The sequence below is a fragment of the Sus scrofa genome, chromosome 7, assembly GCF_000003025.6.
Source record: "Sus scrofa isolate TJ Tabasco breed Duroc chromosome 7, Sscrofa11.1, whole genome shotgun sequence".
NCBI classification, from domain to species: domain Eukaryota; kingdom Metazoa; phylum Chordata; class Mammalia; order Artiodactyla; family Suidae; genus Sus; species Sus scrofa.
In genome coordinates this window covers 709065-735364 of record NC_010449.5, presented here as the reverse complement: position 1 = coordinate 735364, position 26300 = coordinate 709065, and the positions used below count along the sequence as shown (strand labels likewise).

The following is a 26300-nucleotide window of genomic DNA, read 5'->3' as shown; positions in this document are numbered from 1 at the left end:
TTCCCTCCCCTCGGAGCGGATCCCGTCTTGTCTCTTATTGTGGTAAATGCACAACATGAAATGGAACGCCTTAGCCGCCTAGCGTCCGCAGTGCTGAGGGTTTAGTGACTCATAGAATGTCTCCCTCTTCCCAGACTGAAGCTCTGTCCCCCTAGAACCCCTCCCCGGCCCCCACTCCACCCTCTGTCTCTATGCACTTGACCACGTGGGGGGGGCAGAATCATACAGCATATGCTTTTTGTGTCTGGCTTATTTCACTGGGCACAATGTCTTCAAGGCTTGTCCCTATTGTAGCCTCGTCAGAATTCCCTTCTTCTGAAGACTGGATAACGTTCCGCTGTCTGGAGAGGCCCTTGCTGTTTATCCATCGTCTGATGATGGGCGTTGGGTCGTGCCCACCTTCTGGCTGTTGGGAGTAGTGCTGCCGTGGTCACAGGTGTGCAGCTACCTTTGCAAGAGTCTGCTCTCAGTTCTTTTGGAGTCATCCCCAGCGGGGGAGTTTCTGGATCCCATGGCAGTTCTGTCCTCAGCTCTCCGCAGCAGCTGCCCCTTTTCCCATCCTCACCAGCAACACACGAGGGTCCCCCTCGCACCACGTGCTCACCGGCACTTCTCAGGTCGTTCACGCGCTGCGGGGCTCGGACATGCGACGCAGTGGGAAGGGTCCGCTCCCCGGCGGCACCTTTCTCGGAGGTGGCGGCGGCTGTTTCTTGGCGGGACACCTGCCCTGTGCTTGCTGGACCCTTTGCTGATTGTGCCCTTCCCAATTCTCCTTCCGCCTCCCTCTTCCCCAGATGGTCCTTTAAAATAAAACTACACTAACCTTTTTCTTGTTGGGCACACGGCAGAGCCGTGAGTTTATCCTTGAAAGCAGAGGGGGTGCGTGAAGGGAGTCGCTCCAGAACGTTCGTTGTTGATCCCCGGCATAGGACGAGTGGGGGCAGCACTCTGCCCTTCGGGATGAGGAGGAGGCGCCAGGGAAGTCAGGGCATGTGGTCCCCGAGTGGGAGGCGGGGGAGGCAGCTCCTACCCCCTCCGCCCACTGCGTTCATGGGCTTAAGAGGCAGGGGTCTTCTTAAATTGTGGTCAGCACCGGACACGAATCATGGGAGATTGATAGATAGTTCATCGGTATTCTCAAAAAAACCATGCTGTGAATTTTGTCCCCCCACCCCCGCGCCCCATTACAGTAATTCTGTGGAGGAGAAATAGCGTTTCTGGAGTGACGCTTTGTGCAGTGGCCAACTGCAGGGCTGGCTGGCTGCTCTCATTGGGACGGACCCTAAAACTCATCGGGAAATGCAAGAACTGACTCAGGACCATCACGTATTCTCGAAAAGAAGGCAGCGGCAGAGGATTCATGCTTTCTGATGTCAGAATTTACTGCAAAGTTTCAGTAATCAGACAGGGTGGTGCTGACACAAAGACAGATGAGAGGCCAGTGGGACAGACGTGAAGATACAGAAATCAGCCAGGGTTTGCGGTCAGTTGCTTTTTGACAAGGTGCAGGGCAGTTTAATGAGGGAAAGGTGACCTTGTCATCAGAACGTGCAGAAGAGTGAGGCTGGACCCTGTGCTTCATACCACCTGACACATAAACTCAAAACGAACCAAAGACCTAAAGGTAAGCCTAAAACCATAAAAGCCTTAGAAGAAAACTTGTGAATCTTGTTTGGGGGGTTAGGAAAGCCCTTTTTAGGTGAAACACCCAGAACACAAGTGAGAAAAGGTAAAAGAGACGAGTTAGACTTACATTGAAGTTAAAAACATGTGTGTTGCAAACGATAACTTCAGGAAAGTGAAAAGAACCCGCAGAATAGGAGGAAATACGTCGAAGCCCTGTATCTGATAAGGTCTTGCAGCCAATGTGAAGAACAATGCGATAATAACAGATAACCCCATTAAAATGGACCAAGGAGCAAAACGGACATTTCTCCAGAGAAGAGCCCACCTGGCAATAAGCACATGAGAAGATGCTCCAGATCGTTAGTCACCGGGAAGGTGCAGGTAAAAGCACGGTGAGGTAGCACGTCTCCTCCCGGCGTGGGGATCCGTGGAAAGATGAGCGGGAACGAGTGTCGACAAGGATGAGGAGAGGCGGGAACACCTGTCCAGCGCTGGTGAGAGCGCACAGAGGAGCAGGCACTTCTGAAACCCTTTTGGTGGCTCCTCAAAAGGTTACACGTAGGGAACCACGTGACGCAGGACTTCCACTCCTGGGCGCGCGCCCAAGGGAAGGGAAAAGGCGTGTCCTGCAGACTCTTGTCCACGAATATTCATAACAGCACTATGCGTAATAGCTAATGAGTGGAAACCACTCATGTCAAAATCTGATGAATGGGTAGGTAAAACATAGTCATACCATGAAATTGTATTTAGCAACAAAGTACTGAGACACGTGGCAATGGATGCATCTCAAAATCATGATATACGTGAAAGAAGGCATGTGTTACTTGCTTCCATTTTCACAGAATGGCCTAGAGCAGGCAAATCCAGAGACAGGAAGTGGCCTGGAGGCTGCCTGGGGCCAGGGTGGGGTGTTGGGACAGATGGGGGGAGGTGACTGCTGACGGTCCAGGGACCTGTTTGGGGTGACAGCAAGCTTCTGAAATCGGTTGCGGTGGTGGCTGTGCACGGTGACTGTCCCAGAGCTGCCGAGCTGTGAGCTTTGAGTGGAGATGAACCATCTCAGTGGGGCTCGTAAGTGGGGCGTTTTTAGTTCGCATGTGCGCCACGCCAGCCACCAGCTCTGCCACAGACACCCTCACGTGAATCACACAGAACACAGAGACGCCCCAAGGGAGCAGTGATCACCTGCATTTTGAAGCCAGGAAACTGAGGGCCAGTGTGACGTGGTGGGCAGAGCTCAGCCCTCTTCCTGAAGCAAGCCCGTCAGTGGCCCTCCTGCCGCGGTCCCCACATCCCGCCTGCTGCAGCTGCCCGCCTCCCCGGGACGTCAGAGCAGCTGAGCGTGGGCACCTCTTTGGCTTTGGACGGGCCTTTTCATCACCGAGCTTTGCGTGTGTTCATCCGCCGCTCCCCTGGCGTGAGAGCGAGACAGCAGCGTGGGGCCGCCGGGCCGGGAAGCCTGATTCTGCGCTTCCCTGCTCTGTGGTCTTGGTCAAATCAGGACCCCTGGGCCTCCCTTAGCTCATCCCTGAAAACCAGCTGTTGGCACCACGTTGGGGTGGGAGCCGAGTCGGCTACATAGCCGGTGTGCCACGGCGGTCTGAGTGGGTGGTGACCCGGGCTGGCGGGCACAGGACTGGGTGGCGACCGGTGATGGGGGGACAACTTGGGATGGACCTGGGCTTGGGGAAGAGGAGCTGGCCTGTGCGTGACCAGGGCGAGGCCCGCCTCAGGCCAGGACGGGTGGGGGCTCCGCAGCCCTGCGGGCAGGACGCCCCCAACTCCCCGCTCCGGGGGTTGGTGGGGCTTCTGCTCAGAGGGGTTTGGAAGGCATTTCACAGTGGAGACTTTCTCGGCTGGGCGCGCCGGTCCTCCTGGTGCGGGAAGCCTGGTCCTCATTAGCTCCTCGGGTGGTCCGTGCTCCAGGCCCCGGCTCCTCTCTCCTTGTGGTCGATGACACTGGCAGCCCTGGCTTTGCAACCGTGAGAAGCCCCACGAGGGAGGAATTTGAGACGGGCTTTTCTTCCCTGTTCGGTCAGCATCCCCGGCCTCTCTGTTTACCGCTGCGGGCCATGCCAAACCCCGAAGCTGCGTGTCCCTGATGCTCCCCCACCCCGCATCTGGTCTGAGCCGCCCTGGCCGCCCCTGCCGGCCAGCAGCATCGCCCACTCGCCGGAGTGCTTGCCCCCCCGGGGGGTCTCGGGACAGGGGTCGAGATGCTGTTGTTTTATGCACATGAATGGCTGTTCCCCGTGAGACGCTTAGCAAGTGCCTGGCGCGCACGCCCTGGAATAGAGGGGGCCATCGAGGCCACAGCGACAGGGTGGGGTCGTTCCCGCCGCACCACTGAGCTCTGTGCCCTCGGGGAAGTTACTTGCCCGTTCTGTGCCCTCTTTCCTTGCCTATAAAAGGCTACCGAAGAGCTGTCGGGGAGACTGGAGAAAACATCTGTGAGACGTCCAGTCTGCTGTGCAGTGCACGCAGGTGTCTGACGGTAACGGCTATAAAGATAAAACCTGTTTTCTGTGCAAATGGGACCTCTTAAGAGTTATTCATTTTTCTTGCCTGGTGAGTGGAGGATGGGTGGGTCCTTCCCGTTACCTGCATCAGCCAAAGTGGTGGGTGACCCCACTTGCGTCTGGGGGTTGAGCCAGGTCTTGGGGTCCAGCGAGGCTCCCTAAGCCGTACGCCTCATTCCAGCCTGCACGTGCAGCTTTATCCTCTCAAAAGCCCTTGAACTAGGCTCTTGTCCTCTAGTTGTAGTTTAGAGCCAAGAAGAAGTGTAGAGGTCACCTGTCCCTTAGCTTCGGATGTGGAAGGGCCAGAAAGTTCCTGGCTTGCCCGTGCACCGTGAGCAGGAGGTCAGCCGGGGGCTGAGTTTACTGAACACTTGCTCTAAGCCCAGGACGGTTTTTCGCGCTCACCCCGAGCGCCAGAGACGTCTCCCAGCTTAGAAGGCACCGAGACCGGCTTCGTGGAGGACCCGCCCGCCCCCAGGGGCCACAGTCTCCGCCTGAGCCTTCCCACCGCTCCGTTGTCCCTGGGCTGCAGGTCTCCAGAAGGAACTCCAGCCAGCGCTCATCTGCACATTTTCTGGCAGCTTCGCAGGAGTCGTCTTGTGATTGGCAATGAAACAGCCGAGGAGGAAGTGGCTCCAGAGTGTCGTCTGGGATCCGGGCTGCCTGTGAAAATCAGGCAGCCTGATTCTCACCTCCGCGCGTAGCGGAGGCAAAGGGCTTTACAGAGAGAACCTCAAGTTGCTGGTTCCCGAGCCGGGCGTTGGCCCGAGGACGCTCTGCTGGCCTCGCTCCCCGCAGCACTTCATCCACAGGCCGTTACTCAGAGCCTGCACAGCAGGAAACAAAAATAAATCGTTATTCAGCTCCTGTTTTACAGTCGAGGGTTCCTTGTCGGTCTCAACAGCACGTCATTTCTGTGACGGTGGATCATGAGCCGGGACGGAAGGGCAGGTACTTCATAAATCGTCTGGGGTGGGGGCGCCTCCAGGGTCTCCAGCGAGATCCAGCCCTGCTTGGCTTTACACGCAAGGCCGCTGCTGCGAAGAATGTTCTTCCCTGGCGAGAGCAGATGAGGAGGCGGCAAGTCTGTCTCCAGGAGCAGATGGGCTGCTTCTCTCCCCTGGTGTCTCTGCTTCCAGTGACGGCATCTCGTATCTCCAGGGCACGTCCACCTGCAGCTTTCAGGCTTTTCCCGCAAGGACTTTTATGCTCAGCCCCAGACCAGAGTCCTGGGCTGCAAGTTTGGGTGCAGATCCCAGCCCCTTAGCTGGGTGTCTTGCTTGTCCTCATTTGTTTTCGGACGAGACCCACCATGTTTCCAGAGGCTGCCTGGTGCCTGCAGGGCACTCATCGCCCATGCAGCATCGAGGCGTTTGGATGCTGTGTTTATTTCACCCCTCTCTGTGAGGCCATGCACGCTGCGAGGACGGGGCCGGGCTGTGCCGCTCGCCTCCACGTGCCCAGGGTCTCAGGTGCTCCGAGCAGAGAACAGATAAACTGTAGCGCTTGAGGGAGCGCGACGTGAACAGGTAAACTGGGCGACGTCCCTGCTGTCTGTGCCTGGGACGGCTACCTCCTCCCTCACCGTGAAGACAGAAACCTCTTTGGGTCACTCCACAGTGACAGTCGCTTTTCAGATTTTTTACAATTTAAAACGTTTAATTTTTTTTGGCCTGTGGCACATGTAAGTTCCAGGCAGGATCGAACCTGTGCCACAGCAGGGAGAACACTGGATCCTTGACCTGCTGAGCCACCAGGGAGCTCCAGCCGTCACTTATGACAGGAGCTGCAGCTTCATTCCCCGGCATCAGCATTGAAAAGGGACTTTTCCTTATTCCTAATCACTTAATAACCTTCCAGGGTGTTCTTCCAGGGCGGATGGCACTGTGGGGACCCTGGCCTGTTTGTCCGACCACTGTCTCGGCTGCACTCTCGGTGCACGAGCGCATGTGTGGCTCGTAGATGCCTCACGGGAAGGATGAGCTCTGATTTATATGTGTGCAAATCTGCTGTTTTCCTGGCGGAAATGTGCAATGAGTGGTTTCGCCCACATCTCCTCTCAGGCTACGTCATTCTTTCAGTATCTTCTTGGTAAGTTTGGCCGCCTCAGATGCATTCATGTTACGGAAAACATTTCTTCAAATATGTTCTGATTACTAAAATTGCAAAAATGTGTAGAAATCACACTGATTTTTCTGTTCATCCTATGTGTGGACGCAAAATTATACACCAGCGTTTACAGGCTGGTGGCCTGTGATGTGAATTTAACTGCAGGTGTGTTTTAGGGTAGCTGGCTCGATGTATTTGAAAGTCTGGAGATTTTACGTCACAATCTGGATGCGTGCAGGCCTGACGGCTGTGTCAGGGGTAGGGGGTTCTGCCGGGTCCCCTGCCCTTCTTGCTTCTTCTGTGTCTGTGGTTTAAATCCCTGAAAGTGTGGGTCGTAAGTGATTTGTTTTCGTTTTTTCAGAGTTTAAATAACGTTTCAAAAGATGTAATGAGCAGAAACGATAGCTTTTGAGGAGCTTAAATTATGGCTTCAGACTTCGTCTTTGTCTCTCCTTCTCAGTCCCGTGGTGCCTCCGGAAGCAGCGAACATTTTAGGAGGAAAAGTAGGGAGAGAAAGGAGGCGAGGGTGGCTGACGCCCAAGGCTGTCCTGATGGCAACTCTGTCAGCTCGCAGAGTTACCCAGCCTTGGTCTTGTGGCGCTGGCGCTGCAGATGGAGGAATGCCCTGGGAGTGGCGACGAGGCGGCCAGGACAGAAGCCTCTCCCTTTTCGTCAGGAGGATGAGCCGTCTTGGAGCAGGGCCTCCTCTCTAGGCCCCGCGGGCTTGCTCAGCCAGCTGCACCCGCACCTCCCGCAGCAGCCGCAGGACGAAGATAACCTGGCTGCCATGGAGATGGGATGCTGACGCCCTTGACCGGCAGGGAACCATGTCATCCGGAGTCCCCAGCGGCCCCCGTCACTTGAGAACATGAGGTTTTCCGAGCCAGGTGCTTCGTGGGCTCAGAGCGCCTGCCTTGGGGGTAGGGTGGGAGGCGTCCTTCTCGTCCTGCGGGGCTCATCCTGGCCCTTGGCCTCTGTGTCCACGTGAAGCTTCACCACCTCGTTACATAAATCCCAGCAAACCAGGAAGGGTTCCTTTCGTGGATTTTATCAGGAACACGTTTGCTTGGCCAAGAGCAGCATCTCCCGGGAGAGCGCCTTTTCCCCAGAGACAGAAAATGCACTTCTGGTTTTTACACGAAGACCCAAAGCCACAAGATCGTGTTTGAAGCTGCAAAACCAAGGCGGTGTGGTTGCTCTCCCCGTGGCCCTCAGGCACACAGCGCACCGGCGGCCGCGCCGTCCCCGTGGGGCCTGGGAGGACAGGCTCTCGCAGGGTGGGGGGCGCTGGGACACGCAGGGAGCCTGGCTGGGCCCTCGGGAGTGGGCGGCCCCTGCCACCCGTCTCCACGCCTCCCCTCTCTCTCCAGATGTCGAGTCTGAGCTGTTTGGGTGACAGTTCAGGCAGAAAAGATGGTGTCCCCGGAAGCGGTTTTGTGAGCATGTGCGCACTTTTAACGCACAGCTCCTTTCAGCAAGACCTCCAGGGTCTTGTCGGCCAGTGCAGGAGGAGATAACCCGCCGGGGGGCTGGAAAAAACTTTACTTCGTTTTAGTACTTAGAGAAATTATAAAAGTTCTTACAGCTGGGGTTGGACACGTGCCGAGGGGCTCTGAGACCTTCTGCCAGGGAGGGGCAGGACTGGCAGGGGTCTAGTGTCCCTCTGTACCCGTGGACCTCGTGTCTTCCGTGTGTGTGTCCGTGAAGAAACTGGACACAATTTAAAACAAAGTAACAAAGCAGAAAACTAAAGCTTAACACAGACGCCTGCATAGACGAGGAGAAGAGACCGGGAAAGGGCGGCTTGGAGATCAGTGGACAGGAGAGAGGGGGGGGGGGCGGGGGGGGGGCGGTCTCATGGGCCGGGGTAGCTTCCCGTGGCTGGAGCTGGACTGAGACGTGCCCGCCACTCGTGGCTCCAAGTCCAACCAGGGCTGGCGTGTTGCCCATGGAGGGGCCGGGTCCCTTCCAGCCCTCCCACTGCAAGGAGGCTCGGGAGCTCTGCCCGCTGTCCCCACAGGGTCCCTCGGCGTGGGCCCCTGCCAAGTGCCCATGGACAGCCCGAGGGCAGCTTCGTGCGTGTGAACCACTCTTTCCCAAGCCCTCAGCTCGGGGCCGCACCTCGTGGGTAAATCTCCCCGATTTGCTTCTCCGGCAGGAGCGTGTGCTGAGACTTGAGCGGCAGAGATGGGGGTTCCCGCCGCTGGCTGCAGGCTCTGTGCAGACGCCAACGCCGCGGGTCGTGGGGCCGCGTCCAGGACTTGGAGGGCGGCCACAGCGCGTGCGGCCCCTCTGTGCATGGGACAGACTGTCCCCACACGGACGGGCCCGGTGTGACCAGCACCCGGCTGCCTCACCGGGTCAAAGGCGGGTTTTGGGAAACAGAGCGTGAGACGCCAGGCAAACCCGCCCCAGGCAGGCCCGCCCCCGGGGGCACGCAGGCCGTGGGGACCCGGGGGGCACAGGAGCACACGGCCTGCACCTGCGCCTCGGCCTCGTCAACATCCTGCTCCGATCCGTTCCTCAGCACGGTTTCCTGCGTGCCGGGTTCCTCCAGGCTGAGCACGGCCTCACGGCCACAAACCCCAGACCCCGGGGGGTGTGGGCTGTGACGTGGTGACGGTCGCTGCGGCCTAGAGCACGCGGGATGCCGACGGGCTGGGGACGCTGAAGCGCGGAGCCCGTCCTCGCAGCCAGTTTCTGCTTCGTGCGTTGCAGCGCAGAAGAGATTATGTCTGAATTACACGCTTCTCCTGAAAGGCCGGCTTCCTCTGCGGCGGCCACTAGCACTTAAATCTATGGAGAACACGTGTCTCACCGCCCAGGTCGGTAACGTGCTGGTGACTTTTCCAGGAGCCGAGACGCTTTCTGTGGTCGTGCCCGACCGCTGCTTCCGCTTAAGCAGGTCACTTGCCTGTGACGAGCGTGGGGGCGTCTGGGCGTGTCTGCAGTTTCTCTGGGTGCCGGGGGGCGGGGGGGCGCGCGGGGTGCAGGCCCGGCTGCAGCAGAGGAGCCGGGGTCCCGCAGGGCTGCGGCCAGAGTGCGGGGCTCTCCCACAGGCCCTGACTCTTCCCCTCCTAGAGGAAATGCAGCAGACATTTAAATATTTCCAAACCAAACAAGACACCCTGAAGGGTCCTCCTGTGACCGCCTCATCTGCCTCAGGCCGGATCTGAGGCGTCCCACAGCGGTGACAGCGAGATGGGAGGAGGACGGCAGGAAGGCCGGACAACAAAGCCCGCGGCCGCCCCGTGCTGAGAGTCAGGGCCACCGCTCAACACGGCAGCGGCGAGAACCGGGTGGTCCCCCCACCCCCAGGGCGCAGCGGGGCCGCCAGGGGCCTTGACGTTCTCTGCCATCAGCTCTTTTTCACGGGGACACGCTCGCCTCCAGGCTTGATGCCCGCTCCTCAGCGCACAGCCCTGGACGCCAGCTCCTGGTGGAAGCCTGTCCTGTCCCCAGCGCTCACATCAGGTTGAACGTTTTCATCTGGGCTTCGGCGGCGAAGGAACAAAGTCCCAGAACAGACCTCCCTCCCTGTGGTCACCCCTCCCCCAGAGTGGGGCCCGTTGGAAATAATGAGAAACAACAACAAGACCCCAAACCCTCATCTAATGTAAGCACTGAGTTGGGGGAAGAAAAAGGAAAGTTGTAACTTTGACCTCGTTCTGCGTGTAATTGTTAATGGAATTGTGGTTTCTTTCTTGCTTTTGTGCTCGTGTTTTCCCAATTAAAACCTTCCATGACTCAGCCTCCACTCGGGGCTGACAGACCCAGAGTCCTGGCTTCTGGGCACCGGGGGGCCACTGGGCCTCGGGGGAGGGGGTGGGGTCCCACCAAGGGCAGGTCTTGTCCCCGAGCCTGGGGTGGGGGAAGTTTCCATAATTGGAGGAGAAGCATAGGGAGCAGGATTTGAGAACTTGCCAGGGAGTCTGGGCCTTCTGGACGTGGTGGCTGCCGCCCTGGCCCTGGGCGGGGCGGCCTGAGGGGTCAGAACCTGCTCAGCTTGGACCCCACACGGCCTCCGGCCAACGGAGGAGCCCGGGGCTGTCAGTGCAGCTGGTTCCCATGGGACCTTGGGGGGTGGGGGGAGCCCGGAAGCCCCTACCTTTGCAGCCTCTCAGGGGTCTTTTCCCTGTGACGTGGGATGAGGCTGGGCTGTGCCCTGGAGACCTGTGTGCTTCCCGGTCAGACGCCCTGACGTGCCCTGGCGTCTCCTGGATGGCGGGTGCCCGGCACGCTGGGGCTGCCCACCCAGCAGTGAAGACCTCTCCCCTGCCACTGCCCTGGTGTGCCAGGAACCGGCTGCTCCGTGGTCTGCTCGTCATCCTGGCAACACGTAGGGCCAGTGCCAGGACCGCGCCGCCCAGGACGAAGCTGAGGCACAAACATCTGGGTCCCGCCGCGCCTCCAGGGCCGGGTATCGTCAGCCCCGCTCTGCTGGGCCAGCTGCTCGGAAGGGAGTCGGGGTCACCGGGGTGTGGGGGCGGGGGGAGGCCTCTGAAGGCCTGAGCGGAGGAGCTTTTTCTCTGGGGCCCAGGTCCAGGGCAGCAGGAGGACACGGGCTGTGGGTGGGCTTTCGCGTCTCCGCAGGCAGGTGCCCCCACCAGGAGCCGCCGAGGCGGGGGCAGCCCTGGAGCTGGCGTCAGACTTGCTTGGTTGATCCAGACCTAGATTGAGATGCCCTGATCTGCCACCTGCCCGGTTCCTCTGGGCACCTGGGACCTGCTGTGAGGAAGGAATCATCCAGAGGAAGAGCTCTTGCCCAGCAGACGGGCTGCCCCGGGGGCAGGGACGCCCGGGCAAGGGGCGGACCCTGCCCCTCCGAGGAGCCGGCCCAAGGGCAAGGCCGAGAACAGCACGTGCGGGCCAGGTGGCCTTGCCTTTGGCCGGGGGCTGCTCGGTTGAGCCTTTGCAGACAAAAGCAGCAATTTCAAAGAGGCTGTTGCTGTGCTCCTGGAATCAGAGGAGGGGAACTGCCCGCCTTTGGAAGAGGAAACCCTCGGACGAGGATCAGTAAACGGCCGAGGCCGCCCGGAGAAGTGGAGGACGGCGGGTGTGAGGAAACGCAGCCTTTCAGTTCTCGGGGCTGGAGCTACAGCCGAAGGAAGCTTGTGTGCGTGCATGCGCGTCTGTGTATCTGTGAGCGTGTGTGTGTGTGTGTGTGTGTGTGTGTGTGGTGTGTGTGTGTACCCCAGCTAAGCACAGCTGGGCGGCAGCAAGCCTGCGAGGAGAAGGCCTTCCCTAAAGGTCCCTGTGAGACGGAAGCAAGATGACGTTCTTAGCGGCTGTCAGTCCTGCCTGAGCAGCGGAGGCCGCCGGGGACCTTCTGAGAACCAGCAAGCTGGCTGGGGTGACACAGGGGTTTTCAGAGCTCCTGGGTCCCTCTGCCGGGCCCCGGGCTGTGAGCTGCCGCTGCGGGTGCCTTTTTATCAGAAGCAGCAGCCACCACCTTGCTCTCTCTAGGTCCCTGTTCGGGCCACAGGCCACCTGCTCACCTGGACCCCGCAAGTGGTTCCTCCTCCCAGGTCCCTTTCCCCCCCTCCCTCCAGCCAAGGTCTTCCTGAGCCTCAGCCACCACCCGAGTGGTCACTGACACTTCAGCCTGTTCCGCGCTGGGGCGGGTGGCGGGAGGACCAGAATGACACGGGCCACTCAGGAGGGGGGCCCAGACAGTCCCCACCCAGGGGACGCCGCTGCTGGCTCTCCAGCCCCTCCCTGGCTGTCCTGGCAGCTGCCCCAACCTCCTCTGTGACCAACCACGTGCGTGACAAGGACTGCGTCCCCGGCTGTGGGAGGCACTGTGGGGTGGGGGTTCCTGGACAAACTCCCAGCGGTGGGGTCCTTATTGTTTCTGCAGACGGGATGTGGGGGGGGCTGGCTTTGGGGGCAGAGAGAGGGGCACGACCCCTCGCCCCTGCAGTGCCCCCACACCCATCCAACTCGGAGCAGCGGGTGACTCCCGAGAGGCCACCACCTCTCTGGGGCTCAGTGCTGTGAGGACAGAGGCCCTGCCTGGCCGTGGCCGAGGCCCCATCTCTCATCCGCATGGCGGCAGCTCCGGGGCTGGTGTGTGTGTGGGGGCTCCCCGCTGCCCCCACCCTCCTTCTGCCCACTCTCATGCCAAAGGACAGGAGATTCGCCCTGGTACCGCCTGTCCGGCGACCGGAGGGCTGGATGCGGCCGGTGGGAGGGCTGTGCGCTCAGGATGCTCCCGCCTCCAGGCTCGCAGGACTTGCTCTGTTCCCCGTGAGCTCGACGTCCGCGAGCCGAGGGCGTCCCTGGCCTGTGTCTGCGTCTGGGGTTTTTCTGGCTCAGATAGGGTTTCATGGAGCAGGTTTGCTAAAACGCATTTCCGCTCTGATAAAATACATTAAAATATATTTCCATTCTAAATAAGTCAGCGCCTGTTTTGAATTAATCACCGTGAGGCAGTGATTAGAGAGATAGGAAGCTATGAGGGAGGCTTTCTTTCTGGAAGGAGGTGCTAATTCCATCTAATACCTGAAGATTTGCCCCAGAAATAAGACTTCCACTTTCTAAAATGTAAGTTGAGATGCTTCTCCCCAAACGCCCTACGAGTTGCTGCTGCCGTTCAGAAAATTTAAGCACGATGCACGGCTCGAGAATTCACTGAGCTCCCCAGAATCCAGGCAAAAGCCAAGCAAAACAGCGGTACAGCTGGGCCCTTGGCCTTGGCGGCCTGGGGAGGTCCTGGCAGCCTGGCTTCAGAGGGGACCGGCGCTCCTGAGATGTGTTCAGACTCCCCTGAGACTCTCCTCTGTTGAGGCCCGTCCCTCTCTCCCGCCCGCCCTGGGGTCCTGCCTGACCTGTCTGCATCTGGGGGTCTCTCTTTGCTGCTCTCTCTTCCACCCTCAGAGGGTTCTGTAGCCCCGAGAGGAGTTTCTGTCCCTGCCTGTGCCAGCTGCCACCTCCTTCTGTCTGGAGAACCTGACATCGCTGCCCTCTAGGTACCTGGACTCGTGGTGCCTGGGGGTAGATTTTTCAAAGTTTGCTAGAATAAAACAAGAGGTATTATTGCTTTGAATAAAAACGGGGGCTCTCTACTTCCTGGTTCAGGTCTCAGAATTAGGCCTTACATTTCCGAGGAGCCAGTAATAAATGACATTTATCAGTGGACGAATTACTTTTGAAGAACCTTTCAGATCTTTGCTGAAATAATTAATGGGCGAGGCTTCACACCCACCCATGTGAACCTGTAAAATATCGATAATTCACACTCGCTTCTGGACCTGTGGTTTTCAAAGTGTGGTTCCTGGACCATGCACCCCCGGGGAGCTGGTTAGGATGCAAGCTCTGGAGCCCCACCCCTACCACCACAGACTGGGGGGGGGGGCTGCAATTTTGCCACACTGGGCACTGCTTCAGGACCCACCTCACCTGCGTCTGCGACTTCAGATGCAAAGGTCTTGCGTGTGACACGTGAAAGAAGGGGAATCAGGGGGTGTGGCTCAAAACCCTGACAGCCAGGATGCCCACAGTGCGGGCCCACCTTTTATTGAGCCTCATCATATCAGGCTTCCCAGATATTGGGGGCTTTAGTTTGTTTCTTTCTTTCTCTTTTTTTTTTTTTTTTTTTTAACGAAGGGAAGATGTATGACGACCCTGCAGGGAGTGAGTCTCTCGGTGTCATTTCCCAACAGTATGGCTCCGTCCGAGTCTCCGGGTCCCATTTTGGTAATTCTCGCAATATTCCAAATTTATGGTGGTGACATTGGTCGTGGCAATCTGTGATGAGGGGTTGATGCCACCAGGATGTTTCACTGAAGGCACAGAGGGTGGCTGGCATTTTTAGCAAAGTACTTTCAAGTGGAGGCATTTACATGTTTGGGACAGAATGCTGCTGCTCCCTTAACAGGCTCCCGGACAGTGTACACAACTTTCAAAGGCACAGGGAAGCCGAAAGATGTGTGTGACTCGCTTTACTGCAGTATTTACTTTGCCGTGCGGGCCTACCACCCCGCCGCAGCGTCTCCGAGGTCTGCCGTCGCCGCCTCCCTCCAGAGGCGCGCCTCCCCCCTCGGAGGGGTGGGGAAAGCGCCACAAAAACGAGTCATTTTTGGAAAGTTCTTGCGTCTCCGTGCGCGGGGCCTCCTGCACCACGAGGGGGCGCGCTGGGCCCGCCGAGGCCCCGCGCCGCGGTTCCCCGAGTCCTGTCATTCTCTGTATAAACAAGTTACGTTGGAGTGTTTAGGATATAAATTACGACCATGCCGGCTGCCTCCGAAGGAATGTAAACACAGCGCTGTGGTCGGAGCAAACTCTGAAACTGACTTCATAATTTATAGCAGGCCTCCGAGGAGCTCAGAATAAAAGGAGAAAAAAGCCCTATTTGCCTGCAAATATGATAATGGAGACACACAAAAAGGTTTAAATCGCTGCTTAATTTCGGGAAATATAGAAAGGAAGCCTACGGATTAGGCAGATGGTTAGGACTTTATGAAACAAGATGGTTTGCTGAGATGTCCTTGGACTGAAATGCACTCCGAATCCAGAATCCCCGCGTGCGAGACCCCGCCGGGGGAAGGGGCGCCGGGCCGCAGGGGAGGCAGCCTGCCAGGAAAGGAGGAACCGGGTGGGCTCTCGGTGCAAAAGCAGGAGCCAAGACCCCTCTGCTCCCGCACAGCCCTGACAGGCCAGCCTGCCAGAGCCCGCGGGACGGGCAGGCCTCTGTGTCCGCTCTTCTTCGTCCCCGAGCAGAGCAGCTCTGTGGTCAGGAAGCAGGAAAGGAGAGGCTCCCAGGGAAACCACGGCTCCCCTGCGACACGGCAGAGGGTGGGGGCACCAACGGGGAGAGACTGGGGGTCGAGGGGCCCACGGGGTGGGACAGACACCTTGTGAGCCCCGCCCTGCTTCTGTCACCCCAGGGAGCGTTGAACACCCTGATGGGAGGCTGCCCGCCCTCGCAGGCTCCCCGCTCCCCACTGGGGATCTGCCGGCGGCCACCCAAGGAGGAGCCCCAGCGACCACTGGCCCCCCGCTGGCCCTGCGCGCAGGGACGACAGCAGACGGGGCACCAAACTTGGTTTCCTCGGGCCGTGATCTTGCCTGGTTTTCCTTTCAGTGCCTCTCACCTTCTGGTTTCTGTTTGCCAGGAAGGGCTAGGCTGAAGGAAAGAAGTCACAGAAACGCTTGCTGCTGCTTCTCTTCCTCTCCCGAGAAGACCCACCATCAGAACCCGGCCTGTGCTACGCAAGGCAGAGGCCCCACAGCACGTCAATTATACAGCTTGGAAGAAGGAGAAAGCGCCCAGTGCAGAGCCAGCCGCGCGGCGGTGCCTCGGAGGAAAGCTCCCCACCACGCTCGGTTATGTACATTTTATTGAAAAAATTTTACATCAAAATAGTTTGGCAAACTGTAAAAGTATACGTGCGTGCAAACACATCCTCCTTTGAAAATACAAGCAAAGTGTGGGTATACACGAAGGTCATAAAACTATCTTTAAAATACGGTGGCGGGGGACGGCCGTGCAAAGACGTTGTGTTGTCACCATACTGAGGACCACGCTCTCCAACGAGACGCGCTGTTGCTAAATACTTTCTGGACAGTGTTCTTTGGCACCTGTATCCCAAGGCAGTGTTTGGCAAAAGACCACGCTCCCGCAGAACCAGGCCACACCGTCGATGGCGTTCTGAGCACGGCCACTTAGAAAAGCACTCGCATTCTCCACAAAGAAACGCACTCAGCTCCCCTGCGGGCGGCAGACCCTGGTTCCCGAAGGCCGAGAAGAGCTCAGGGTTTCACGCCTGTTTCTGAGTTCTCCTCTCCTGTCTCCTCTCCCGGGGCAGGGAGCCTGCGCGTATGGGGGCGGGGGGCCGTCCTTCTGCCACCAGCAGACAAAGATCAGTGCACAAGGCTGGCCCGGGGACTCGGCCTGGTGACTGGTGTGCTACTTACTGCTGCTGCCGCCCGCCTGCCCAGGGAGCCCACCTCAGTCAGCGCCCCCGGGGGACGGCGGGCCCGGCGCGGCCCCCTCGCTCCGTTCACATGACACAGGGCTTGATGTCCTGGCAGACGCTCTGGTGGTGGTGGTGGTGGTAGTAGGCCCCGCTGGCGGAGGGGTGGAAGGAAGAAATGCCGTTGAAGTTGAGGACGAAGTCTTTTCTGTCGCACACCGGCGCCGGGTGGTGCTGGTACCGCGGCAGGCCCACTGCAAGGAGAGAGGGGAGAGCTTCAGAAACGCGTGTTCCGCTGCAACCCGCGCCCCTGCGTGTTCAAACTTTCATTTAACTCGTGTCTTCTTTGGACGCCAAAGGAGGTGGCCTGTCTTTGTCTTTTGCTATAAAACTGGTAGAGGAAACGCAGCCTTAGAAGGTTCTGTTTCCAACGGTGCGCCAGAGGACGGCTCTGGACCGCGGCTTGGTTCCCTTGGGCCACGGCGGGCCCAGGCACAAGCACCGTCCCCTGTGGGCCGGCTTCTCTGGGCCTGAGTTGCTGTGACTCCTGGAGGCCCGGCTGGACTGGGACAGCGACTAGACCCAGGCCCAGGGCTCCGGGCGGTGCGACCGCCGCCAAGCCCCTGCCCCACAGACGCGTCTCTGGTCTCCAGCCTCTGGCCGTGCTTCCCATCTGCCTGAGGGGCCGAGGGGCAGGCCACGGCGGGGGGGGGGGTGGGAAACAGGCCCTGCGCAAAGGGGGGGGGGACAAAAAACACCCTAAAGCCAGAGAAGGGCCGGGAGGGAGAGGACTCGCATGTTCCTGGGCCCCTCTGGAGAAGCAGGACCCAGGGGGCTGGAACTGCCTCTCGGAAGGCATGCCGCTGCAGCCCCTCCGCTGCGGGGCCACCCCCAGCCGGGCTGGCCTAGGATGCGCAAGGCCCGGGCCTGGGCCTGGCTGCTGAGCGCCGACTGCCTCGGACTTTTGCTTTTGCTTTCTCAGCACCTCCGGCTGTGCCAGGCCCGCGGCCCAAGTCTTCCGGTCCCCGTGGGCCGAGGGGCTGGCCAGCCCATGCTGGCGGCAGCCAGATTCAGCCTTCCCCGCACCAGACCCCACCCGGCAGCCCGCAGCGCCTCGGCCCCGTTCAGTGCCCCGAGGCACCTCCTGTGGCCAGAGGCCACACTCGTGAGCCACCCCACGAGTGCGGTCGCTGCGTGCAGGTGCCTTTAGCGTGGGTTAAAGCCCCTCGTGGTGCCGGTTCCCACCTCTCTAACCCACGGGCCCACCAGACCCTGAGCTGGCGCTCACACAGCGCTTTGATGTGCCCACCGAGGGATCTAAAGCCCTGGCTCCTTCTCAAAAGGCTCTTAGGATGCAGAGAGGGAGCCCCTTTCCTCCCCAGCCCTAGTGCACGGTCTGGAGAGGGGTACCTCCCGGCCGGCCTCACGGGGCCCTCCGCTCTCAGTCTGCCGGGCCTCGGCCTGGGAGTCACAACGGGGTCCCCCTGGGAGTCGACAACGAGGGGAGCGGGAGCGGGAGCCAGGGCAGGGGGAGGAAGAGGCCAAGCGCCTGGCTGGCCACCTCAGAGACACGGCTCTGAGGGCGGTGGCGAGGCAGGGCCCTTCCCTCCCAGACCGAGTCGTGCTCTAGGCCTCCCTGTTTCTGGAACCAGCGCCTGTGCCCGGTGTGCAGGGTGGGGCAAGGCGGCTTCACGGAGGAATCAGAAGCCTCTTTTGCGTGTTTTTTAACGTTTAGGGCAGCGTTTCAGGGCAGCCTGGGAGTCCGGGTTGCAGCGGGAGCGGGAAGCCGGGAGCAGAGAGGGCCGAAGGCAGCCGAGGACCCGCCGAAGGCCTGAGGGCCTGGAGGGGAGCGGAGCGGAGCTGAGCGGGCGAGTGCAGAGCCTGCGCCCCTCCAGGCCGTGATTGACAGCCAGTCCCAGGGGGATAAAAAAAATCGGAGGGGAGGGTCGTCTGTGTTGGTTACTTGTTGAAATTCCCATAAAATGGAACAAGACTCTGCTCTCAGTGGGTTAAGTCAAGCTAAAACCCTCTCCGGTGTGGTCCTGCACAGACTGTCTTTGTTTAGTTAACCTCTGAGACCCGCATTTAAAGGCCTATTTGGGAAATTTCACCGTCCAGGGAACAGACATCTTTTGCCCATTTCTGGGCTTCCTCTCTCCCTCTGCTCTCGCCCCACAACGGCCGAGGAGCCTGCAATGTATGCATCCTCCTGTGAACCCTGCTCTCCTTGGGGCGGAAGGTGAGTGGCAGCCAGAGCACCACTTGGGGCCAGACGAGCTGGCCCTAGAGGGGTTAATGTAACGGTTTATCTCCACTGTCCCCATAAACCTGGCCAAAGACTCCAATTCCCTCCTCCACCCCCATCCGTCCCTCCCACCTTTCACCGCCTTTGGCAAGTCAATAAATTTTCATGATCTGCAACCAACACAATTTACGCCGGCAGCACTCCAAGTGGCGCCCAAGGGGCAGGGTTTCTCTGGGGAGCCTCGCCGTGGGCAACCTGGGCACGCTGAGAGGCAGTAGGGGACGGACTCCCCAGCAGCCTGGCATCCAGTCCCTCCCTTGCAGGATCCCAGGAAGGGGCCCCTCCCTTTCCTCTCCTCTGGGCACGTGCCCCGTGGGCCCCTCCCTAGGCACCTCTCAGGTACAGAGCAGCCCCCCTTCTGACATCTACCTTGGAGCAAAAGCACTGCAAAACCAACTTTAAAACAAAGACAGAAGAAACCAGTCACGGCGCCTCGGCCAAGGTCCCCTAAGCCCACAAGCTCTCTCTCTAAGCTAAGTCAGGCCTGAGCTGGGTGCTCCTCCGTGCGTCCATGGGGACACCCAGAGATGCCACAAAGGCTGGCGGCTTGGCGCCATCCTCCCAGGGAGGCAAATTCCGGAGGCCCAGCTGGGGCCGAGGTGTGGGGCGGCGCGGCCCCAGCCGGCTCCCCCTGTGAACAGGGCGTCAGCTCCTCCGGGGCCGCGGCGCCCATCGGAGCGGGAGGCCTGAGGGGACGCCCGCGCGGGCCGGGCCGGGTACCTGGGAGATCCTCGCGGGCGTTCTGGTGCAAGTAGCTCTGCTCCAGCGAGTACGAGGACATGCTGGTGTGCAGGCCCGCCGAGGCCGCGGGGTTGCTGCCCGGCGTCAGGGCGGGCGGCTGCTTGAGGTAAGGCGAGGCGCCGGGCGAGCTCCAGTGCGCCGCGGGGCTCGTGTAGGGCGAGTGGCACTCGATGGCGCTCGCCATGGCCGGCGACGAGGGCACGGGGCTGCTGCTGCTGTCCGGGCCGTAGTCCCCGCCGCCGCCGCCGCCCGCCGCGCCCACGCCCCCGGGCCCGGCGGGCACAGGGCAGCTGGCCATGTAGGTGGAGCCCGGGTTGGGCGACATGTGCGGGACGTGGTGGTGGTGGTGGTGCGGGTGCGCGTGGCCCGGGGCGCCGGCGCCCGCGTCGTAGCCCGCGGGCATCATGTCGAGGCCGCCGTAGCCGCCCTGCGCGTGGCAGCCGAGCGGCGCCGACGGGGGCGCCTGGAAGTCGAAGCCCTGCGGCAGCAGCGAGGCCCCGAAGCCCAGGCCGCTCACCACGCGGTGGTACATGGGCTTGAGCGCCTGGCACTTCCGCCTGAAGCCGCGCGGCCGGCGGCGGAACGAGCCCTCCTCGAACATGAACTCGCTGGCCGGGTCGATGGTCCAGTAGTGGCCCTTGCCCGGCCGCCCCAGGCCCTTGGGCAGCTTGATGAAGCACTCGTTGAGCGAGAGGTTGTGGCGCACGGAGTTCTTCCAGCCCTGGTAGGCGCCGCGGAAGAAGGGGAAGCGCGCCTGCAGGAACTGGTAGATCTCGCTGAGCGTCAGGCGCTTGGCGGGCGAGCTCTGGATGGCCATGACGATGAGCGCGATGTACGAGTAGGGCGGCTTCTCGGGCCGCCGCAGCCCCGAGCTCGCCTTCTTGGCGCCCCCGCCGCCCGCGCCCGCGCCGCCGCCGCCGCCGCCCGCGCTCTTGCAGGCGGCCGGGGGCGCGCCGGCCGAGGCGCAGGAGGCGGATGCCGACGCGGACGCCGAGGACGAGGCGGCCTCCAGCGCGGCGGCGGCGGCGGGCGGCGGGCTCATCAGGGCGGCCTGCAGCGCGCCGGGGGCCGGGCTGCACGCGCGGCGGAGCGGGGCCGGCGGCGGGCGCGGCGGGGGCGGCGGCGGCCCGCCCTCGGAGGTCATCGGGGGCCCGGGAGCAGGGCCGGGCGGCGGGGGCGGGCCCGGGCGCGGGGGTGCCGGAGCGCGGTCGGCCCAGAGGCCGGGCGGGCGCCCTAGCCCGCCGCCCGGGCTGCAGCCGCGGCCGCTCCGAGCCAGCGCTTCGGCGTCGCCTCGCTCAGCTCCGCCCGGGCTCCTGGCGGCGGCCGCGGGCCGGAGGCGACGCCCAGCGCATCCCTCCCCGGGCCTCGGGCCCGGCCTGCGCGGCGGCCTCCGGGCCGCGGAGCCGGAGCGGCCGGGCGCCGGGAGGCTGCGCGCGCGAGCGGGGACCGCGGCCGGGACCCCGGGGACGAGCCCGACGTCTCCGCTCAGGAGCGCTCCTCGCTCTGTCTCTCGGACTTCCTCCCGCCCGCGCCCTCCCCCACCCCGCCCTGCCCCCTCCCCCGCCGCCCTCCCCCACCCCGCCCTGCCCCCTCCCCGCCGCCGCCGCCCGGGGAGGCGCGCTCGGCCGGCGCTCACTCCTCCCCCGAGCCGGCGCTCCCTCCCTTATCTCGCTCGGCGCTCGCCGGGGTCCCCCTCGGCCCTTTAACTCCTCTCTGGGACTCTGACGCTCTCCTCCCTCCCACCCTCTTTCGAACCGAGGATCGGGAGCCGGACTCACGTTGGGCCGGGACGATCCCCCCCCTCCCACCGCCCGCCCCGCCCCGCAGAACTCGACCACCTAGAATCGGGGGAAATCTTCTTTCTCTTTGGCGCTTAGGGCACCCCTGCCCCCATCCCAGAGCCAGCCGCCCCTGGCGGCAGGACCCACCCCTTCTCCTCCCCCCCTTCGCCCTCCTCCTCCTCGCCTCCCGCTCATCCTCCTCCCCTCCCCCTCCCCTCCTCCCTCCCCCCCACCAGGCCGTCCTTGGCCGAGTGGTGCTGCCGCTGGTGCCGCCGCCGGACCTCCTTAGCCGCTGCAGCCCACGCCCGCGATGACCCTGCTGTCAGCCTCAGGGGACACTGCGGCCTCTGCCACGAGCCCGGGAGCCCGACGCCCAAAGGTAACGTGCCAGTCCTCTCTCCTGGGACAGGGCCTGCGGGCGCTGCCCGCTCTTCGCGGAGGGCAGAGGCCATGCTCCTTAAGGAGTCATTTTAGAGTTTTGGAAACGTGGTCGAGCAGGACTGCTGTTTTCACTAGTTTCCACTTCCTTTCTGTTTTCCACTTGATGTTTTGTAAGCAATGCCCAGAGTAGGCCCGGCTGAGCGACCAGAGTGAGACAGTGTATTTACCCTCAGCCGGAAGGCGTGCGTGCCACTGTCACCAGATTTAGACTCTTTAGACTCGCATCCTCAGTCTCCGTGTGTGCTGCCCAGGAGGTGCCCTGCGTGGGGAGCCCTGCACCCCAGCGTGGCTCATCCCTCCCCAGCGGTCAGAGCCAAGCCCCGGGCGAGGGTGCACCCTCCGGAGAACCACTTCCCGCGAGGCGGACCGTTAGTTACTGGATTACACGTGCGAGGACTGGACCGGCTGGAGGTGGGGGAGAGCGGGGGGGGGGGGGTCTGGGAGCTGACCTGGCTGCACAGATGGCGGCCCAGAGCGGGGTGCTGCGGAGCAGGCCCACAGGGGCACAGCTCTGCCTCTGCTCACCAAGGACCCAGGTGCCTGTGCAGGGGCGGGGGGGACGACCTGGGAGTTGGGGTGCGGTGGGGGCCGAGAGAGGGGAGGCTGTGTAGGTGCAGAGAAGGTGGCTGCCAGAGCCCGGGTGGACGCGCACCCAGGCGGCTCGCGGAGCTGCCCTGGCTCCCTGTGCCCTTGAGCGCCTGGCGTTTTGCTCCCAGGCGGAACGGGCCTGGGGCTATAGAGCCGAGGGGGAGGGAGGGGAGGGAGGGGAGGCTGGGGGCTGGGCTGGCCCCAGACAGTGACCTGAAGTTGAGTGGAAGCAGGCTTTTTCCATCAAACCCTGCCTGGATGCCACACACGGAGAGCGAGTGTCAGTTTACTGCCCTGAGCCGGGCTCCTTTTCCCTAAGCTCCACTGTAATTAGACAAAGAAAACCTAAATTAGCTGAACAGGCGTCGACAGCTTCCTCCAGAGCACCCCTGGCACCTACATGGGAATGTGTCCGAAAATGGCTTGATTGTAGCCGAGAGTCAGCTAAGAAAACACGGCCAAAATGAACTCAGTTTACCGCTCGTTTCCAATAGAAAAAAGAAACAAGCCGCTCTTTTCCGGCTGGGATGTTTTGGTTGGGTTGGGGAAGGGGGTTTGCAGTTGTTTCCACTTCTGAGAATTCCTGTCTGAGTGACTGGGGAGCTGCTGTTGTTGTTATTTCCCTTTGGGTAGGTCCCTGTTAATTTCATGGTATTTTTCGCTTACCCTTTTTGTCCTTTTATATGCAATAACTATAATTAAAAATGGAAATGGATAGAGTGTGTTCACGAAACCAATGCTTTAAGTGTCTGAAAAATAATGAAATGCGAGAGAACCCGGAGAGAGGAGAACAGGGTGTGTGAAGGGAGCAAGCACCCTCCAGTGCAGGTGCTCCCCGCGTGGGCGCCCGCGCCCGCACCCGCCCGCGTGGCTGGGCAGGCAAGGGCAAGAGAACTGGCCCAGCGGAGACGCTCAGGGACCAAAAGGGCAGTCACCTCATTTGTGGATGGGGTGCGGGGGGGGGGATTTGCGGGAAATTCAGGGAGGGGACAGAGAGACCCCTGTCCCCGGACCCTCTCTGCTTTTCTGCACTGGGGATTTCAGGTCCATTGGATCTCAGGCCCTCAAAGGTTTAGGACCCAGAGAACGAAGGATACAAAGCACCACCCCTAAAATCCAGTTGGGCTGGTGATGGCATGTGTACCAGGCACCAGGATGTAGTTACCAGTTTGGGGGTCATGGGTCTTTTCTGAGAATGATGGAAGCTCTAGAGCCTACCCCCCCCAAAATGCTCTCATTCTGCCTGGAATTTGGGGGGGACCATAGATGCTCATTTAAAAGAACAAACAAGCCTACTCTGTGCATTTTTCGTCTCTACCAATGTATCTGCTTAAATGTTCAAGGATATTGAAAACCTCCCTTGTCCCCCAGTCAGTGACCGTGGTGTCTATTTTCCTAAACGCTCTAAACTTGCAAGCAAGGCCTCTTTCTGGGTGGGTGACTGTTCCAGGAGGCCGGGCGGGTCCTGGAAGGTGGTGGGCTTTGGAGAGCAGGTCTGCCGGCTGAGAGCCTCTCTCCTCCCAGGAAGATCCAGAGGCTGGTGACCTGTGTTATCTGAGCAGGAACGGGCTCTTCTTCAGAACTCTTTCTGGGAGGACCCCCCCCCCCCTGCCCAGGTTTAGAAATCCAGAGCCCAGGTTTCACGGAGATAAGCCTTTCCACTTGTACCATGGCCCTGCCACGTGGGCTCAGTATGTCCCCTGTTAGGGGGCAGGAAGCCGAGGCTCAGCGAGGTCAGAGGATGCAGGGGAAACGGCACCTGGGCCTGCGGCTCAGGCCTGGCGTCTCTGTAGGGCTGCTGCCGCTCCATGGCAGCAAAACTCCTTGGAACTTTGTTTGAATTACTGATTAATACAAGTCTCCTGGGAAAGAAGGCACATGATGACAGGTTATGTCAAACTCTGTCCTGGCAGCCACACCTGCGTCTCCGTGTCACACACGGTGAAAAGCAGTCGTGTTTGTCTCTGAACCAGTCTTGCTCAGAAGCTGCCTGTTTCCGAGCTCTTCCTGATGGACCTTCACTGTCCTGTAAATGACAGAAGCCCTGACGTTGTTCTTAGGAGAAGGCAAGGTAGGGTTCCTTAAAATGAGCGCAGGCCAGCCCGGTCCCTCATCCCCTGCTCTGACCCCTGGGGTTGCCCGACTCCGTCTGGGCTGCGGGTTCCTTTCTGGCTCCAAGCCCTGGGGTCCCGCCCCTGCTCCAGCACAAAGGGAATGTAAACTTCGGGGAGCCTGGGCTTCTCTGATTCGGTTCTGTAATCGGTGTTTTATTCTAGGAAATCTCTTCGTTATTGCGGTTTGCATTTTATGCTCTCAGCGCGCTTCCTCTGCTTCGTGGGTTTTACATGAAGTGGCTTAGACTAAACCAGTCACCCACCCCAGGGACGCACCTCACCCACCGTTTGCGGCCACCCTAGGCCTCTCCCCTGCAGTGGGAGCAAAGCCTCCTCTCAGTTCAGTCGGGAATCCACCACCCTGTCACCCTGTGTGCTGGTACCCAGTTAGGTGTGCCCAGCGGCCTTTCCAGGGGGGCGGGTGGGCGCGGTGCTGACGCCAGGCGCGAGGACTGGAGGACTAGGAGCCCGTGAGACTTGGCGGCTGCTGGAAACTTGAATTTACAGTAGACAGTCCGGCCAGGAGGCCAGGAGATGGCGCCGAGGCTGGGGTCGGGGAGGCCACCTTGTCCAGGAGCGGAGCGGCCACAGAGGGAACCTTACACCCGGCGGAGGCAGCAGCGGCGGCGGCGGCGGCGGCGTGGCGTCCGCGCCTTCCTCGTGCAGCGCCCCCGACCTCCGGGCTGGAAAGCCAGCCACCCAACGGCAAACGTTTATTTAGATAGGTTCTTCCGCTGCTCTCCAACGGCCTGCGCCCCAGGCAGGGCTCTTTTTACAGCCACCTTCCTGAGCCATCCGCGGACGGGCCCCACTTCCCCCGGGCCGGCGGTGGGGCGGCGCGCTCGCGCTCGCCCTCTTGGCCAGATCTGCGGTGCTTGGGGTGGGTGGGGGTCCAGGCCGCCTGAGCGCCGGCCACAGCACGCCCCTTCCCGCTGCCCTGCCCGGCTCCCAGGCCCAGCGCCCTGACCCGGGGCGGCCCACTCCTGGGACAGTCCGGGAGCCAGCCCATCCGCCCCCAGGCCCCAGGCCCCGACCTGCAGCCCCGAGGGGGGACGCCCTTAGGCCTCGCCCACAGCCGGGGTGGGAGGCCTGAACTTGAGAGGAGGGTTTCTTCGGAGGCAGGGGCAGCCTTTCCTCCCCAAAGGCAGCTCTGATGCCTCAGGGAGGAGAGAAAGTGCACCGCTGGGACTGCCGGTGTGTCTCCCAAGGAAGCAGGAACAGTGGGCTTCCAGTGGAAAACTGGGGGAGCCCGTCCCACCCCCCAGGCTTGAGAGCAAAAAAGCAAAAGCGAGTGCGGGTGCTGGCGCCCCTGGCACGTCTGCTTGGCTTTGCTGGGAGGGAGTCCCCGCTGGTGAGACAAAACAGGAGCCAAGGGAGCCAGGCTGTGTCTTGGAAGCGGGCCCTAGTGCGCCTGAGCTCCGGGCTTCCCTCCCCTGCGCCCACCCTGCCGGCCCCTGCTCTGCAGCCTTGGGAGGGCAGGCACCCGGCTTCTGCTTCCACCACCCCAGGCTCGGGCGGAAGGTGGCTGGGCCCCGCGTCGTGGCAGGACGGGCTGCAGGCCCAGGAGGAAGGAGGGTGCGTGCCCAGGGCTGCATCATCACCCAGACTGGCTCCGAGGTCGCAAGGCCAGCGGAGAGGCAGGCAGGCCCGCTGTGGTCTGCAGGCCCGGAGGCGCCCTGGAGGTCCCAGCCCTGGAGTCGGGCTTTCTTCAGACGTCCGGCTCGCCTCCTCCCCTCCCCCCAATAAATAAATATCTCCCCGGGCAGCGGACCCCGCGGGGCGCCGGGCTGCGCTTGCGGCCGAGATGGATGAACTTCCTGAAGCATCAAAACGCCACTCCTGTCTCCCCGCTGCGCTCAGGATATGGGGCGCGCTTGCTTCTCTTCAGAAAAGGAAATGTAGCTCTTCCAAAAATATAAATCAGCTCTGACGTCCAAATATTTCTTTTGTCCTCCAGCATCCTCTGCGGGGATAAATAAAAGTGCTCGGCGCCCAGAGCCCGGCTCAGGACTTTGGGGCGCCCAGGCGCCGCCTTGGCCTGGGAGGCGCTGCCTTTGGGGAGCCCTCCAGCCGGCCCATCCTCTTTACCCCCCTCCCTCCAGTCTGGTGGCCTGTCGATTCTGGAGGCGGGGGCAGCCTGACCCGGCTCCTGGGTG

At 61.2% G+C, this 26300-nt stretch overlaps 1 protein-coding gene and 1 long non-coding RNA gene across 5 annotated transcripts in view; one reads left to right on the top strand and one right to left on the bottom strand.

Annotated features, from left to right (window-relative positions):
• On the bottom strand, nucleotides 15584-20364 carry FOXF2 (forkhead box F2). Its single transcript, XM_021100107.1, has 2 exons — nucleotides 19200-20364; nucleotides 15584-16428 (listed from the first exon to the last, which is right to left on the bottom strand). The coding sequence occupies exons 1-2, from the start codon at nucleotides 20362-20364 to the stop codon at nucleotides 16262-16264; spliced, it is 1332 nt and encodes a 443-aa protein (XP_020955766.1). The 3' UTR covers nucleotides 15584-16261.
• LOC102158724 overlaps nucleotides 21215-26300 on the top strand; it is a 34059-nt gene continuing 28973 nt past the window's right edge. For 3 of the 4 annotated variants that reach the window (XR_002346223.1, XR_002346222.1, XR_002346224.1), the window contains exon 1: nucleotides 21219-21380. This is a non-coding gene — a long non-coding RNA (uncharacterized LOC102158724). Of the gene's footprint in view, nucleotides 21381-26300 lie in introns of all 4 variants that reach the window. The other variant, XR_001297652.2, reaches the window with a different exon arrangement.

What these genes read in the sequence shown, in the direction of transcription:
- FOXF2 (XM_021100107.1), bottom strand. Translation starts at nt 20,364, where the DNA reads ATGACCTCCGAGGGCGGGCCGCCGCCGCCCCCGCCGCGCCCGCCGCCG. An exon ending in CGCCCGCGAGGATCTCCCAG is followed by an intron (nt 16,429 to 19,199) that starts GTACCCGGCCCG and finishes CTCTCCTTGCAG; the next exon opens with TGGGCCTGCCGCGGTACCAG.